This window comes from Rhopalosiphum padi, chromosome 4 (genome assembly GCF_020882245.1).
Source record: "Rhopalosiphum padi isolate XX-2018 chromosome 4, ASM2088224v1, whole genome shotgun sequence".
Taxonomy (NCBI): Eukaryota; Metazoa; Arthropoda; class Insecta; order Hemiptera; family Aphididae; genus Rhopalosiphum; species Rhopalosiphum padi.
In genome coordinates, this window is record NC_083600.1 from 48,533,401 (window position 1) to 48,551,373 (window position 17,973).

Here is a 17,973-nt window from a genome sequence, read left to right on the forward strand (position 1 = left end):
GACAGTCTATCCACATTTATTAATAGGTAGATATAAATTTTTGTGATAAGGTAATAGGTACTAAAAAAAATATTGCACTAGGTCAATTTTCAATGTATTTTTTAAAGAATACCTGATAGAATAAATAAAATGAACTTTTAAATCAGCACGATTATTAAAGGTCAAATAAATTAAATGTTGATAATTAATATATGAAGAAAATTAAAAACAATACTACATAATCTAAACACAGTTAATTTATTTACAACCTACATCCTAGATAACCTTTAAAGTCATTAGGATAATTGCTCTAACACTAAGTAACAGCTAAGGGCATCTTCAACACTAGCTATTAATATTTAATATTACATTAATAAATCGACCCAACTGAAAAACTAAAACTATATATTATTATTACTTATTAAAAATAGGATATGAATGAATTGACCTAGTGTTCTGATTCACCACATACATCATATTATGTAGTTAGACAATGAATAGAATTATGTATAAGTATACAATCAACACAGGCAATATAATACCTATATCCTTAGTAAAGAAAAAATATTAGAGGTTAGCACCGTGAAGATTGGACTGACCGTTGTAGTGGCCTCGATTTTCACACATGAAAAAACCTTAGGAGATCGGTCACAGTTCAGTTGACTCTATATTCGATCAGTTTAACTAGACTACATAGTAGGAACACAGAATACAGAAACACCGATATAGCATCTTACACAAAAAATTAAATTAAATAAAAATATATATATTTTACTTTGGAACTTATTTGGAATTTAACTATTATATAGTCCAAATTTGAATATCTACCAAAATCTAACAGTTAACATGTTTAATAAACCAATTTTAATAGGTTGCTGATTATTTTTAATATATAGTTAATTATGTTCATGAGAATTCACATTTAAGATTAATTTAGTGTTTTACTAATGTCTCTTCTAGAGCTTATTTTCTAATAGGTAATTAAAATATCATAAATAACATTCTTTACAGCAAAATATTTTTAAACCTAATACAAATAGCTATCTAGTTTAGAAAATTGAAAACATGAAATACCTATAACTATTAAGTACTTCATATTATCTCACCTAACTCATCCTAAAATAAATAAAAATAAATGTCTACAATCAACTGTCTAAAAAATGTCAAACATTTAATACTAAATTGCATAGGTAGGAATCGTTAAAAAAAATAGATAAGATATTATATATCCCTACTATTAATTAATGTAATGTACATATTATATCAACTATTATTAATTGTTAAAATGTCAACATTAATGAAATTACAACAGACTAAAATTAATTTAATTCACATTGATGAACAGATTAGTAAAAAAATATTGGTTATAATATATGTTATAATAATTTAAAAGAGTTAACTTTAAAAAAGACTATAGGTCTATTTGATTCTGGAAAAGCTGCCAACATTTCAAAACTAAATATAGGTGATGTGTAGGATTAGAACTTTTGTGAGCCAAGTTTACAATAACAAATGACAAATACCAATAAAAATTATTTTGAAAATACTTCAACTTACAAGAACATAGTAATACTGTAATAGAGAAGGTATAAAGTTTAGATAGACTATTTTAATTCATATCAAGTCTGAATGTATATAAACTGACTTATTTTATAAATCAATTACAATTTATAAAACTGCTATTTTCTTCAGTTAATATCTACAAACTTTAGTATATTAAATACCTAACTCAATTGTAAAATCAAACTAACATTTCTGACTAATTAGTATTAGGTAAATCATTAACTCAATAGAAAAATTGAAAATTAGCTAACGTAAGAATAATCTTATTATATAAGTAATACAACTTTCTTCTTACATCTAATCAAATCTAATAAGTTTTAATATCAAGATTAACTGTGGATATTTTTCATACTTCTTTTGAGACAACAAGATCATTTTGTAATGTATATCACAATTTTAATACAATAATAAATTATAATACCAATCTAAAATACAATTAATTTGGTTAAATTTATTATCATATGTAAGCTAAGCATTATAATCAATATTGAATCATAAAATAAAAATCAGCAAGTAGGCAAAAAAATCTAAAATAATAAACTGTCATATTTAATACATGACAGCATTTTGGTTAGGTTAGGTTAAACTACTAAAAGCCTTTTCCCAGTACCTACTGTTTTCTTATGTGAATGTTTATATTTTTCTTTACAATAATTCAACAAGTAGGTACCTACTAGCTTAATATATAAATAAAACTAAAATTATATATAGAGGTCATATATGTAACTTGAGCTGTGGAAACTCTTAAGCCACAGAAAGTCAGAAACCAGATATTGTTATCACTGTGCAAACTTTAGAAGGTAATCAAATTAAGCCACGAGTCTATTTTGATGATGGGAAAATACCCGAGCCTTGGAAGATGTAGCTGTTATCTACTTACCTTAAGTATGTATAGTATGGGAACTAATTTTTTTTTTTAAATACGATTTACAAGACAACAACTGTGACCGATCATTCGCATTTCGCGATAACAGCAGGTCATCTTAGTGCAATTAAGTAAACACCTTTTCGATTAATTCTAAATATAATTTACAGGTAGCACTATGTTGGCAGAGGATTTTTATAACATAAAGTTTACCTTTTTCTGTTGTTTTTCCCACGCTGGGTCCAACAGCCCTTCCCGTTCCCATTCTTCTTCCGGTTCCATGTATCCGTTACTGTAGTCGATGTCGTTCGAATGGCTGTTCATGGTGATCATTTGGAAACAACACTGCGGGTGTTTTATTCCTTCGCGACGGTCGTCGACGAATGCGTTTGGAGTTCGATTTTCAAAGTGTTATCTCGACGGTTCTACAACTGCCGGGCGGTACACCATAGAAAAATGTACCGAATTATTTTAAAATGAAAAACAATTTTTTTTTTATGATTCTTTGCGACGGTAGATCGGTATTTTAAACACTGGCTGTATATATTTATATAATATACATATATATATATTTATACTTTTGCGTGCGTATATTATTACTTTTATATATACATGTACATATATATAAATATATATATAAGTTAAAACGATAAAAAAAACCGCACTAACGACCGCCGGTTACGCGTATATACATCGAAGCGGACCGTGTTGTTTTGTTGACGCGCCGCAGATGCGTTCTCGTTCGTCCCCTGCGCCCGTCCCGCGATCATCCTGCAACCGACTCCCACTCCGTGACAGCTGGACGCACGCCACGGCTTTGCTCCCACCGCCGACGACAAAAAAACCTACGACCACAGTGTGACCACGCGCCGGGTGACGACTTTTCTTTCTTACGTACAATCGTAATATTTGCGAGTACTATAATAAGTGACACCATAGTCCGTACTCCGTAGGTTACGATGATATTATTACGTACGTAGTGTATACGTATAATTCGTATTTCATAATATAAGGTAATAAAGCCAATAAAGGTATAATAATTATTATTATATTACGCTAAAAGCTAAAGTAAAATACTGCTGTTTAATAAAAAAAAAAGCAATATTGCAATATTATAGTACCTAGTAGTCTATATTTCTATAGCAGGTACCTACTACTCATTATTCGTCGGTATAACTGGTATATAAGTACTTCTGTACAGACGGAAATCGGATAGGTAAACAATATTATAGAAGCTAACTAGCTAACATTTTAAAATACCTATATAATTACCTAAAACAAACAAACACATTTAATTTTATTATATATTTAAGTGGTCACAAGTTATATTACATTATAAAGAAATTTCAAAAATAAAAAATCCTCTAATTACAAAAAAATATAAAATTATAAATTAAATCATGAATTGATATTACAATAGGTGCATCATATAATTATTAATTATGATACAAATTACAAATTACTGAAAATGATAATTTTGAACAATGTGGTTCAATATAGTATACCTTATACCTAAATGGTATTACCATACAATTATTGACTTACGTCTTACATAAAATAATTAATAATATCAACATATTCAATAATGAATTGTTATTACTTTATTAGGTGTGTTTTTACTTATTCGCGTGAAGTACTCAATAGTACTTAACATTTAACAATATTTTTATATAGTATTATGTGTAGTGTCAAACACATAAGATAAAATTGATTTTTTACTATAACTAAAAAGTAAAAAGTAATATATAGTAGGACAATAGGTACAGTAAGTACCTATATATTTGCTTAAATAAATTAAATTTATAATATTACAATTTTATGCATACATAATTATTTTGCTAATCTTATTAGTTTTTTTTATTATTATTATTTAAAATGGTTCAAAATGAAAAAAACTGTATACACCCATAAAAAATAAAAATAGTAATTAAGTTTTAAATTTTATTTCTTAAAAGGAACCAAAGCTTAGTATGAGTGCCTGGTGTGCTGAGACCCAATAATGAATTTTTAATTGAGGCTTAATTATATATTATAAACCTAGTTTATATCTATTACCTTTAATAAATTGGAATAGGTAAACCTGTGACGTTAGGTGTGTCGTGTGTGATAATCTTTATTGGCGGTGATACGAAATTGTATATTTAAACGAAAAATAACAATTTTAGTTATTTTACTGTAATTATAACATTTTGTAAAAAATGTAAACGTATATTATTATTTTCTTTATGCTCAATTTAATGAAATAGACAATAGTCATCGAAATATTAAAAATATTAAATTTTTTTCAAACTATTTATAGCATTAACCGATTAACACGTTCATATTGTTCTACGGTACGCTCAGTAGGTACTAGTAAATAGTATTATATTTAAATTCTAAAATATTTATATATATACTAAGGAAACACCATCCTCTCAGAATCTTTTTTCATATTTAATGGTTTATCATTGAATTCAAGTTTAACACATTTATTTTAATATTTCAGTGACCTACTCAATGACTAGATGTACTCGAAACCTACTAAATAATAGCAGAATAACTTCCCCCGGTTTTATATTTTATTTGATTATAACATTTATAACCACCGAGTTTATATTTTATTGTTTAGAAGAAGACACGCCTAGGAGTAATAATTAATTATGTCAATTGCCAATTCTATAATATTATTATATCTATGTAAATAGTAATCATAAATACTTGAAATAGGTACTTTATAGTTTATACAGTATAGTATTGAATGCTGTATGTGCTGTACAATATCTTTGTTTTTTTCAATTTAAAACTTTGGGTATACAAATCTGAAATCGCTTCATTTCCTTAAAATTTAATTTATAATACATTGTTTAAAAAATATATATATTAAATCAAGGAAACGTGTACAATTGAATCATGAATTGAAATTGCAATTGTATTAAATTGATTATTATTGAAATAACCTTTCTTATACACATCCGTCATCCTTTAAAAATAAAAAAAAACTTCCGATAAAATAAAATAAGAATAATGCACTTAAATTCTCTTAATTTTACAATTGCATATTTTTCTTTAAGATATTATTGAAATCAGAAATCTATATAGTTACATAATAGGCGTGCGTACGGGCGTGCCAATATTGTGCCCAGATAATATCACCATTATCACCACCTATAACACTTATTTTATCTATAAGGGGTCCAATAAGTTCAATACAAGATACAACCAATTTCCTTTTTTTAGTTATTAAATAAAATAAAATAATTTTTCAATACATTTTTTATTTAGATTAATTTGCTAAAAACAGTTCTGAAAAAAAATAATTTAGAAGTTATTGACGGAAACAAATACGAGGATACCTACTATGAGAAACTTCGTTTATTTTTAACACAGGTTATTTTTAGAACAATAAATTAAATATTTAAATATACATGTATAGTGATGGATTTATTTAAATATATTTAAAATACTTTTTTAGAAAAAACATTTTAAATTATACTTATTTTTATATTTTGTATCCATTAATCAGTTCTTCGGAAGTATAGGTACCTACATGCATGCCTGCAAACCCTAAAAGAAAAATCACGCTTATAATAATGAATTATATTTCTTAAATAACTTAAGTAGGTAGGTTTATATTAAATTAGTATAAATGTATAATAACCAAAAATATTAAATAAATTAATCGTACACAATTTTTTTTTTATTTAGCTTTCAATCTAACAGTTATTATAGCTCAACAATTATTGAGATAACAATATTATAATTAATAGCATAATAATCAAACATTCATTAGATAAAAAAAAATAATAGATACGCAGTCTCGGAATTAAAATAAATGATTTTATAGATTGTAATTTTTTTTTTTTTTTTATTTACTTATTAATTTAAATCCAGATCTAATGGTACTTAAACAACGTATACTTTTGTAATAACTTATCTTTTTACACAAATAACGGTATCTAGTTAATATTTATATGGCTGCTCAGACTCTCGGAGCCTATTAGCGATAATTTTGTTTTAATTTCAAAACTTAAACACTATGATCAAGTATTACTGTATAGGAATGCACAAAAGATGACGGTCATCTTAAAGAAATATTTTTTTAATAATTGGCATGTTATGTACTTAATTTTAATATATTAATAGTTAATTTTTAATTTTATGTTTTAACTTCGAAAATTAGTATCTCAATTTGTACATAAGCATATTGATATGACCAGAAAGTCAACATTATTAAACTGTGGCCGCAGTATGTATACACCTGCAGAATACTTAAATTATAGTTAGCGATGTTTAACTTGTATTTTAACTTTTTAAATGATTTAAAAATTAAAATACATATTATATTACTTTTTATTTTAAGAAAGGTATTCCAATAACGACGGTCTAACTATTATACAAAGCTTATTAGCGTATATTAAATAATATCTCCAAAAGCAATTTAAAATACATAAATAAGTACTTGACCACTTGGATATTTACTTGGCAATCACATCTTCGTAAACTGCAATAGCAGCGTAATATACATAGGTATAATAGGTGTATGACACCTTATACATATGTCATGTTTACTATTTTTATTTCTATAGGTTATAGCTTGCTTATCACCGTTCAGTTCAATATTTGTATTATGAAGTGACATACATACACAACACATTGCTACGTTAGCGCACACACTATATGAATATATGATTTATGACTCATGGAAATATAAAATCCTTAGTTATTTTCTTATATATTCCTATACGACTATACCGATGTAATATGTGTTGTATAGTATGATAATAAACGACAGATTATACCATAGCTTGTTATGGGTAAGTATATCTTTTTTGGAAATTTAAATTGCATCTCCCAAAAAGGATCCCAGTTGTGTGTAAATACTGTGTAAGTACTGTGTAAATTACAGTCCACCATTTTTGAAACGTACGTAAATTACATCCAGTCATCCAGAAATATTAAAAAAAAAACATGCAAAGTGAAGTGATACATATAAATATAGGTACATATATGTTTGAAAATTCAGAGAACAACAATAATTACAAAAATTATGGTTAAAGATATGTAAATCATATATCTAAAACAAAAATATAAAAGACTTTATACGGGAATAATACAACAATAATACATTCATGATTCATACATATTTTTACCATATTACTTAATTTATACATTCTTATAAGTAATAATACGATTTTGAAGTATAAACAATATAAACAACAAAACCAATATTTTTAACCATACTAATACGAGTATTAATATTTAATATACATATTTATATTTTCAGTCGTTATTCTGAAAAAATGGAAGGGAATTATTTATATTTCTAAAAATATCTCCAAACGTAATTTATTTAGATATGTATAAAGTATACCCAGGTTGCAATTTACATAAAAAAAAAAAATGGACATAATCTATTGCGTTTGATCATTAAAAATACATTTCCAAATATAGACGCTATACCTACTATACGTGGCAGTGGTAGCTTTTAGAGGGGGTGTATAGGAGCCATGGCCTCCCTCAGACATCTTACTCTTTATATTATCAAACATTTTCATTGATTTAATTATGTATAATTTGTATAATATTAATGTAAAAAAAAAATTAAAGCCACCCCTGCTACACGGTATACTGTGTACAAGTACGACTAGTGTACTTAACGTGCAGTCTTCACTGTTCTGCAGCATTTCTTATAAACTGTGGTCCGAAACACTTGCTGCTGGGAGTTCGCAGTTCTATCGATGGTTTTTAAATCACAGGCTATTTCAAAAACTTTCGACTTTTTTCTTTTTTAACTCCCTACTCAAATAAAAAACTTTCAAAAATTTATAATTTTTAAATGATTTGTATATGGTTATTGAATAATTATAGTTGTATAAAAATAATTTTATCAAAAGTATAGGTAAGTTATAACATGTATATTTTATTTAAAAATACTATACGCTGAGTATTTTATAATTAATTAATTTCTTTTATTATATTATATTCGCCGTAGTATCATATGTTTTATACATGAGTTATTGCAACTTTTTTTCTGGTGTAGCTTTATCCAGTACCAGATTTAAGTCTTGGATGGCCGTGGAGCAGCTACAAATAATGTAGGCCACTTTAAAAATAACGTTATTTATAAATCATAAAATTCATTAATTAAATATTTTTTTAGTTTATAATATAAATGAAGATGGATTTAAAAAAGAAAACATTTCAACTATATTCCTTATGACACAATATGTGTTCATTTAAATCAAGTTACTCGTAGGGATATAAGATGAGTCCATTATACAATCTTGAATAAATGGGTACAGAGAATTTCTTAAAATATTTTTTATTTAATCATTATTTAATATTCTTAATAATTTATCAATTTACAAAATTAGAAAATCTAGGATATCAACACGAGGACTAAAATAACCACAACCTTGAGACCCTAGTGCAGTGCACCTCCATTAAATTCAGTACTGGCTTTATCTTATTTTTATTAATATGTAATATACTGTAAAAAATTATGTATATAAAAATTGATAATTCGAAAGAAAAATTAGAGGGGGTTCGTAGTTTGATAATGTCTTTCATCTGAGATATATGTACTTATTCTAATTCAAATTTAAAAATCACTGTTATCTAGTATACCAGTATGCACTATACACTATACGCTATACAGATTCAATGTATTAATTATTTTTGTGCTTAAAATATAATTTATATAACTTGAAGCTTTGTAGGGATACTTTACAAACAATTTGAGATGAATTAACGAGAATCTTGAGCCAACACAAATTAAAAATAGATCATTTTTAAATTATCTAGGTAATTACATACATTCTTATTTTACATGCATACTGCATATCTATTATCTATACTATAATTAAGCTTACTAAAATTTTAATTCATGAGTAAATCATATAATATTGATATTAATATTATATCATTTTAGCTTTTGCATTACCTAAACAAATTTTGAATGTATACCTTTTATATAGCATCTTTGCTACCCTCTAATTAAAATAAATACAGAATCTTTATTGAGAATTGTCATAAATTACATAAAACGTATAAATACACAAAAAATATTATATTTCTGATCACAGATCAATATTGGAATAATTTCATACCAATCTCTGGTATTTCAGCAATTTCATATATTAATTATTTTAAGACCTTTATTTATGTTATGTAATTTGAAACCAATGATAGATGTTTTATTAATAGAATCTGCACTATGGAAATTGATGGAAGCAATATATAATATTTTGTATACAGAAAACACATTATTCATAATAGCTGCAACTACTGGTAAACTTGGATTAGTAGAAATGTAGAAACTACTGGCATGTTTATTATAATTTATAACAATACGTCAATATAATTTGCATATAATTTATTAAGTACCATGTGGAGGTTTCATATAGTTATATGTTATACTAGATTATACTCAAATAACTATTTATTATACTTTTGAAGTTTAAAGAAAACCAATTAATTCAATTTAATAATAATTTTATCTACAAATTTTCAAATTAAATGCATGCAGATGCAGTAGGTATGCTATAAAATTGACAATTTAAAGAAATTAACAAAATATATATGAAGTGTGAACATATGATATATTTTATCAATACCTTTTAGTTTCATTAAAATACTAGTACTATATCTAGTACCACTGATTTTAGAATAGTCTATTATTGTCATTGGCGGAAATCGGGGGGGGCTTAAGGGGCTTAGTCCCCCAAAAGCCCACCAAGCCCCCTCAAACATTATTGCAAACATAACAATTTTGTATTTTCATTTTTATATATTATATTCTTAAATACAAGAAATATAACATATAATAATTTTTATATTACAAATTTGTTTGTATAATATTTTACATAATATTTTATACGAAAATTAAAATTATATTAATTTGGAAATACAATATACAGAGTGATTCTTTTATTATAAAACACTCATTTTTTCAAAAAGTATTCATGTTTTTTAAAACATTTTTTTTACATAGTTTCAAGTTGTTAAAAAAACAACATTTTTATTAAAAAAATATATTTTTTATCCTTATATTTTTTTAAGTTATTTACTTTTTTGAATGATAACATAGAGTTTTAATTTCATAATCCAAAGCAGAATAATTTTCTGAATATTTTGATTTATAAAAATCGAATTTAGGGCGAGTAGGTAATTAGTTATACGTATTTAAAGTTTAGACAAGCGGAGTAGTGGACAAACATTTTGTGGGATAACCCCGTACCACTCCACTCCGCGCAACAAAACTTCAAATACGTATAAGGTATAACTCATTAACTACTCGCTCTAAATTCGATTTTTATGTATCAAAATATTCAGAAAATTATTCTGCTTTGGAATATTAATATAAAACTCTATATTATCATTTAAAAAAGTAAAAATCTTAAAAAAATATAAGGATAAAAAATATTTAAAAATATAATTTTTTAATAAAAACATTGATTTTTAAAAACTTGAAACTATGTAAAAAAAATGTTTTCAAAAACATAAATACTTTTTTAAATAAAAAGTGTTTTATGATAAAAGAATCATCACCGTGTATAATAATTTTTCACAGTTAAAAAAATTGTTAACTTTTGCTAGATTTTCATTTAGAGTGGTAGATTACCGAAACTGGAGAACGGGTTTTGTTATTTGGGGTCTTGGCAGATTCACTTAGTCTAGGAGAAGTGCTGTGAAGATTTTCAATCATCAATCAAAATAACTCACTACAAAGCTATAAAGCTGAAAAACATAAAAAGGTCCCAATAATATGTGTTTTAATTTTTTTTTGAAGCTCTGTAGTGAATTAGTGAATTAATTATAAAATATTAAGTTCTGAAAATCTTCACTGCACTTCTCCTAGCCAATGTGAATCTAACAAGACCCCAAACAACAAAATCTGCTCTCTGGTTTCAGAGATCTATCTTACTAAATGAAAATAAAAATAAAATCCATTATACATACATATTGTATACAATTAATAAATTTCTAAGGGCTTTGGTTTATGAGAAAAATCGTAACACTCCTCCCAACATTTTCAATGGATTTTCGCCTATAATTATTGTATTAGGTAATATATATTTTAAATCAAAACACAGTTTAAAAAAAATATGAAACCAATTCAGCTTAATAGAAACAATGTTCAACGGTTGACTCTTACCTCAATCATGATAAATGTGATTACATATTTACATGACATCTTGATATTGTATGATAACATATTTCAAAACAGAAAAAAAAACGATAAGTTATTAGACAACATAATTACATCAAATCTATATTTACTCTAAACAGGAAAATAAATTAAAATGTAATAATATCTACCTATTATAAATCTAATATTTATATAATATGGATATTGGATAATAATAATGTTATGAAAAAAAAATATTCAGTATTAAGTATTTCTATATACGATTATTGAATATTGATTTGAGTAATTATTTTAAACATTTTGTTTTCAATATTCTATGCAGTTTGTTATACTATAACAGACTGTTAATAGTAGTAAAAAATAAAAATGTATAAACTGTACCTCTGTTAACTATATTGAATATATAATTAACTATACAAAAGTATAATTGGTTTATTTAATATTGTAAATAATTTAATAATGTATACAATTGGGTAAATAGAACTTACTGAATATTTTTAAAAAAAAAGTACCTACGTGATATCAGTACACTTGTCGCTAGCTAATCTATAAGTTTTAAAGTTGTTTAATTAAATAAAAAGTAACTAAACTTGTGGCATAAATGTTGTAATAACTAACAAAATTTAATAAAATAATCTAGTTGGGATGTTATAAATTTGAAGAAAATACCCAATGCTTTTCAAAATAATTAGAAAAACCTAAAAAAAATTACGGATACATGAAGGTAGATATATTTCTTGTTATTAATTATTAAATGAATATTAACACAAAATCAGTTTTTGATGAAATCGATTTGTTTTTTTATTGTAATTTGAAAGTGCTACTGAGACATGAATAACTATTATCATTTTCTAGAAATGATATAGACATATGGTTTTTAAAATAATTTTTGTTCTTTCTACGATTTTATTTAAGAATTTAATTTTTTCGATTAATATAATATTGGGATAGGTAAGTAACATTTTTGTTGCCAAAAAATTTTAGATTTATATAAGGTTCCTCGTAAGTTGGACTTTAAACAATTAAAAAAAGTGTGTAAGTTGTGAGTAAAGTTATAGATTAAGATATAAGTGATAAAATATGTGATGGAAAATGACAGTTTTAATGAAGATAAAATATATATTTCTTTTTATTAAAATAAAACATTTAATTTTTTTTATGTAACATAAAATAAAACAAATTATTTACCGTTTTTACCATTAAAAAAAATATATATTTACTAAGATAAATTTAATCTTTAAAAATTATTTATGGTGGTTCATAACTTATATAAAAAAAAATTATTTAATACTAAGAAAAATAAGAATGTTGGCAACCAACATGATAGTAGTTTGTACATAGTATTTATTACTTAATATACCTAGTCATACATGACTATCAATGTATAAACGTATAGTGTTTATTATTATACATTGTATAATATGTTTCATTACTATTGTGTGACCTCAGTACCTCACTATATATATTATACTGCATCGACATCGATTTCCTCTTTCTTGACACTGTAGAACTTTCAAATGATTCATTAAACCGTTGATTTAATATTATAAAATCAATGATGAAACTTTATAAATTATAAAGTATATCTATACTGCAGGGTACCTATACTCGCTACAAAATATTTTCTGAAAAGAAAATCTGCATTGTAATAAAATTCGCATAGCTTTTCGGAATCCGTCTAGAATTTAAGAAAAATTGTTTTTGATAATTCCTTTAATTATTTGATACATAATTTAGGGGTAATGTTAAATTTTAAAAATTCGTGTAAATTGTAAGTAACTAAAGGAGTAGCAATTACAAAGTTTTATCACCAGCAACTTAACATTAAAACTAATAATTATAAATTTGTCGAATCATTATGGTAAGCTATAATTTTATTATTTTTTTAGCGTTACCATTTATACATTATTTCAGCGGAATCTACAAACAAATAATAGAATAATTGAGTCAGTTTAGCGATACATAATTATTAACAAAAATATATTAATGGAATAGTGGAGGTAACTGTATACCTATATCGTTACCATTTTACCAATGTAAATTTAAATTATATTATCCTTATTTATATTCTATATTAATGAATAATTGGATACATTGTTTAGATTTTATAATAATGCTTTATTTATTTTTACTCGAAATTTCTAATTTTAAGAAGTATAAATACAAGTGTTATAGTTAATGCATTTAAAAATATCTTTATTAATATTCGTAAGCACGTTATGTTTTTTTTAAAGATGTTGTGTAACCTATAACCCATACGTATTTTAATATACATATTTAACATAAAACTTCATTACAATATATAAGTGTATTATAATTTGTATATAATTTATTTTCAATGACATATTAATAAATTGTTTGAAGTATGCAGAATGCAGAATGCAAATTCCAAAAGGTATAACTATTTATAATATATATATGTAATATGTATAATTTAAACTTTAACGATAAAAACGAATATAATATAACAATCAAGTCAGTGGTGGTGTTTCATATTTTAAACAAGACAAAGAGTGAGCCATTTTTTTCCACCGCCTGAATATTCGTATAATAAGATCGAGATTTTAAAAATATACACAATGATACAATTATATTAATATTTTTCACTCCTAAGCAATATTATAATATAGCAAAAAATATGGTCCTTCGAAAAAATGCTCCCTCTATTAGTTACACCTTTTTTCGTTCATTTGGATAAAGTCAGAGTAATATTTGTTTAAAAATGTCTGTAGGTATAGTTGCTATATATAGATTTATATTTTATAGCGTCTAACATTTATAAATCACTCAAATCTAGTCAGTATAACAATATGCATAATACATAATAAATAAATATAATATAAGTGACAAAAGACAATATAATAAAACAATTATCAGTGTTTAGCAGTACCTACTTAGTAGTAGGTACTTATGTTAATACGTTTAAATGTACCTATATAGGTATACCTGCAGGCTATTGCCTATAATATATATATATTATACTGTATTAATTTAAAACTGCTAATATCGTGTTCATATTTATATTTAATCTATTACTACTGTTCGTAAAAAATGTGTAGTTATTCTTATTTAATAAAACAATTATTATTATTGAATATTTTATGTTTGCTATAGTGATTCGTTATGAACAATAATTTGGATAAATATTATTCACATGCAGTTATAACGGACAAGTTAGATATAGTATGTAATTATTTAGCGGCGTTGAAGTGTTATATCAATATATTATGTTATGTTCATGATTACGACTACTATATTATTATATTTATATATACTTATTATAACGCAACAGTGAAACAATTCAAACAAATAACTAAATGTATATTATAAATATTTATTTATGAAACTTCAAGTTTTTTTGAAAGAATGTATGAAAGTAATTTTAATAAAATCCAATCAAGTTGATAAAAATTAAATTGTCAACTGCTGTATATATTAATGAAAACACGTTGCATCCAGCAATATTTCTCATAAAAATAATTAATCATATCTACCTATCGTATGTAAATTTAAATGGCTATCTCGTTTGGTATCAGATATTTATAATAATAATAAAATAAAACAATATTAATAAAATATAAAATTCAAATTATTATCCGATAATAGGTAGATACTTCAGATGCTTGGTATTTATATTATAAATCTGTTAATAGAATTTAAGTCCGGTTTCCACTATAGTACTCTGCTGTGTGTCCGGCATTTTGTTACCTAGGTATTAAATGTATACAGTACAAAACACGATATATTATGTAGCGGAAACACGGCTTTAAAATTTACTAAATATACTATAATAAGTAGTAACTTGTATACAGCTATACCAACATATTACGCAATATGTATATTTATATCAAATGTTTAAATGCAATTTACTTATGTATGCATTTTTTTTAATTTAAAATAATTATAAAACTATACGTTTCTGTACATTATTTATGTAGGTATAATTTATGGGTATATTGGGTATAATAAATAATAATATATTATTATGAATTATATTATTATATATAATAATAAAACGATAATGTGTTTAACTTTTAAAATTAGTTAAACAAAAATAATATCAGTGTGATATCACATGTCGTACATAATTTGTGCATACTTTTTGTTCATTTCGAACTATTTTAGTAAGACAGTTATGCATCATTCGATTTTTGGATTAGGCATCGATTTACTCGCTTACCTTACATCAAATTACTGTACATCATTTATACATTATGTATAATAAAAAAAAATCGATAGAGTGGCCAGACGTCCCGTATTATAGTATTATACAAAAAAAGTACTGTGTTTCAAAAGTCTGTCTCGTTGTCCCGACATACTCGTAAACTTCCGGGACATTAAACTATCCCATTTTTTTAAAAATATATTATAAAGCTATGTTGTAAAACATTTTTCATCGAGAATAATTCTGAGTTTCATGATTTCCTGATGGAAAATAAGGCACTTTTAAAACATATACATTCATCCGAAAAATAATTGTTTAAGGGCTTAAAAACTATATTATTAAGTTCCCAAACATAAACTTCGAACACCAGTTAAATCATAAATATTATAAATAGTTAATACTAATAAATATAAAAAAAAATATTTATTTACCCTTATTTTAGTCTCGTATTTTTATATTTATATTTGTCCACACTATATATTTTATACATAGTCAGTTTATTTAACAATAAAATTGGATGAAATTAAGAGTACCCAAAAAATACAAGTTGTTTTATTAACTTACAGCTGAAAATTTGGCGCTCGTAATATTTATTTTTCAAAATTGCATGTGTAGGTATTTATGTTTAAAAATATAAACGTAAATTACGACAAGATTAAACAACATAATGAACTATGTGGACTAAACTCGTAAATGGAAACTGGCAACCACGATCAGATTATATCATAGTATTTATATATATATGTCTAATTATAATTATATATGACTATAATTGGAAATTAAAGAAATTTAATTGAATACGCTAATTAATTCTAAATTTATTTTTTTATTTTTCTATATTTTTTACCTACTTGATATATTATGTGAATTAAAACTATTTTTGAATTATTATAAAGTTCAACCAAAATGTTGTATTATATAAGTTCATCCATTAATCTTTTAATATGTGATTTACAAGTTTACAACTTATACGATGAGTGATGACCGATGGTTTAAAACACAAACATAATTTTGTACAGATATCTGTAAACGACTATTTTTGGATAATTATTAATTTCATTTATTTTATTAATTGTAATAATGGCATACAAATTACAATACATAGTAATAATACTAATAGAAAATAGGTAGTTTATGCATAAACATGGTATCCATAATTAGTTACGTCTTATGCCCATTTAATTTTATTATGACTTTTTGGTTAAGCTGATGAATTTGTAGATTGTTATGAAATAATCAACATATTGTAAAAATATACACCTAATTATTGAAATTTGAACTTTATTTTTTTTAGAAGAAGAATAAGAAAATATACAATCTATATCATATCATGAACATAATGAGTAAATGTGCGTTAAGAGAGAAAGAAAAAAATAATAGAAGATGAGATACCTACATAATTTGGGGAAAGAAGCCACCCAGTGATGACACTTTCAATTTGATTTAAATCCTGAGGGATTTAATTTTAGTTTATTCATTCGTTTTTTTTTTCAATGTAATAGATCTCTGCACCAATCATGTTTAAGTCGCCTTGGAGGGCTACCTGCAGGGATTGTGAGGGATAATAAATTCTTGATGAGAGCATTGAATGAACTTTATTCAAAAAAAATAAAATACCAAATTCATCAGATTTTTCATCATGCATTCTTACTGCTCAACGCACAACTCTATATTATATGAGTTTCAATAGGTCTATATTAGCCATCAGGACACACGTGTTGGTGGGTTATACCAATTTTGAGTTTTTTTTGTTTTTTATATGAATTTTTATTTGATAAAGATTTTTATAGGAGTCTATTGAAGTACTTCCGGTACCTCTAATTTATCATTGTTCATAAAGTCTTATAAAACTTCAGTTTACCAACAATGTTTGCTTGGTTTTGAAACCGAGAAAGTAAAATTAAAATTACTTGTGCAATAAATATTTTCCTATAACTGTAATGTTTATATTTGTTATGGTTATTATTGTTTGTGTGGCAAAACAAAATATGATACTATATAATATAATATATATGAAAACCCACACTACAATATTTTTTTAAACAGACACCTACAAATATGGGCAACTATAATAGGTACTTGGTACATATAATAATGCAATAATATGAATGAACTAGTTTCTATACCGCTATTCCTTTCACTTTTAATTTAGAGTAGTGTTATAGTCTCGAAGAAGTTATGAATGATCGTCTGTCCAGAGTGCACGTTTTTTAGAATTGCTGATTATACTTTATTTCAATTTTGTAAATAATAACAATAATATAATGCAAA

The 17,973-nt window shown here is 24.9% G+C and overlaps 1 protein-coding gene across 3 annotated transcripts in view; it reads right to left on the bottom strand.

Annotated features, from left to right (window-relative positions):
* LOC132928210 (alpha-actinin, sarcomeric) overlaps nucleotides 1-3,147 on the bottom strand; it is a 32,120-nt gene extending 28,973 nt beyond the window's left edge. For 2 of the 3 annotated variants that reach the window (XM_060992725.1, XM_060992726.1), the window contains exon 1: nucleotides 2,621-3,147. In XM_060992725.1, the coding sequence (XP_060848708.1) occupies nucleotides 2,621-2,740 (120 nt within the window). In that variant the 5' untranslated portion in view covers nucleotides 2,741-3,147. The remainder of the gene's footprint in view (nucleotides 1-2,620) is intronic. The other variant, XM_060992724.1, reaches the window with a different exon arrangement.
* Nucleotides 3,148-17,973: the final 14,826 nt, after the last annotated feature.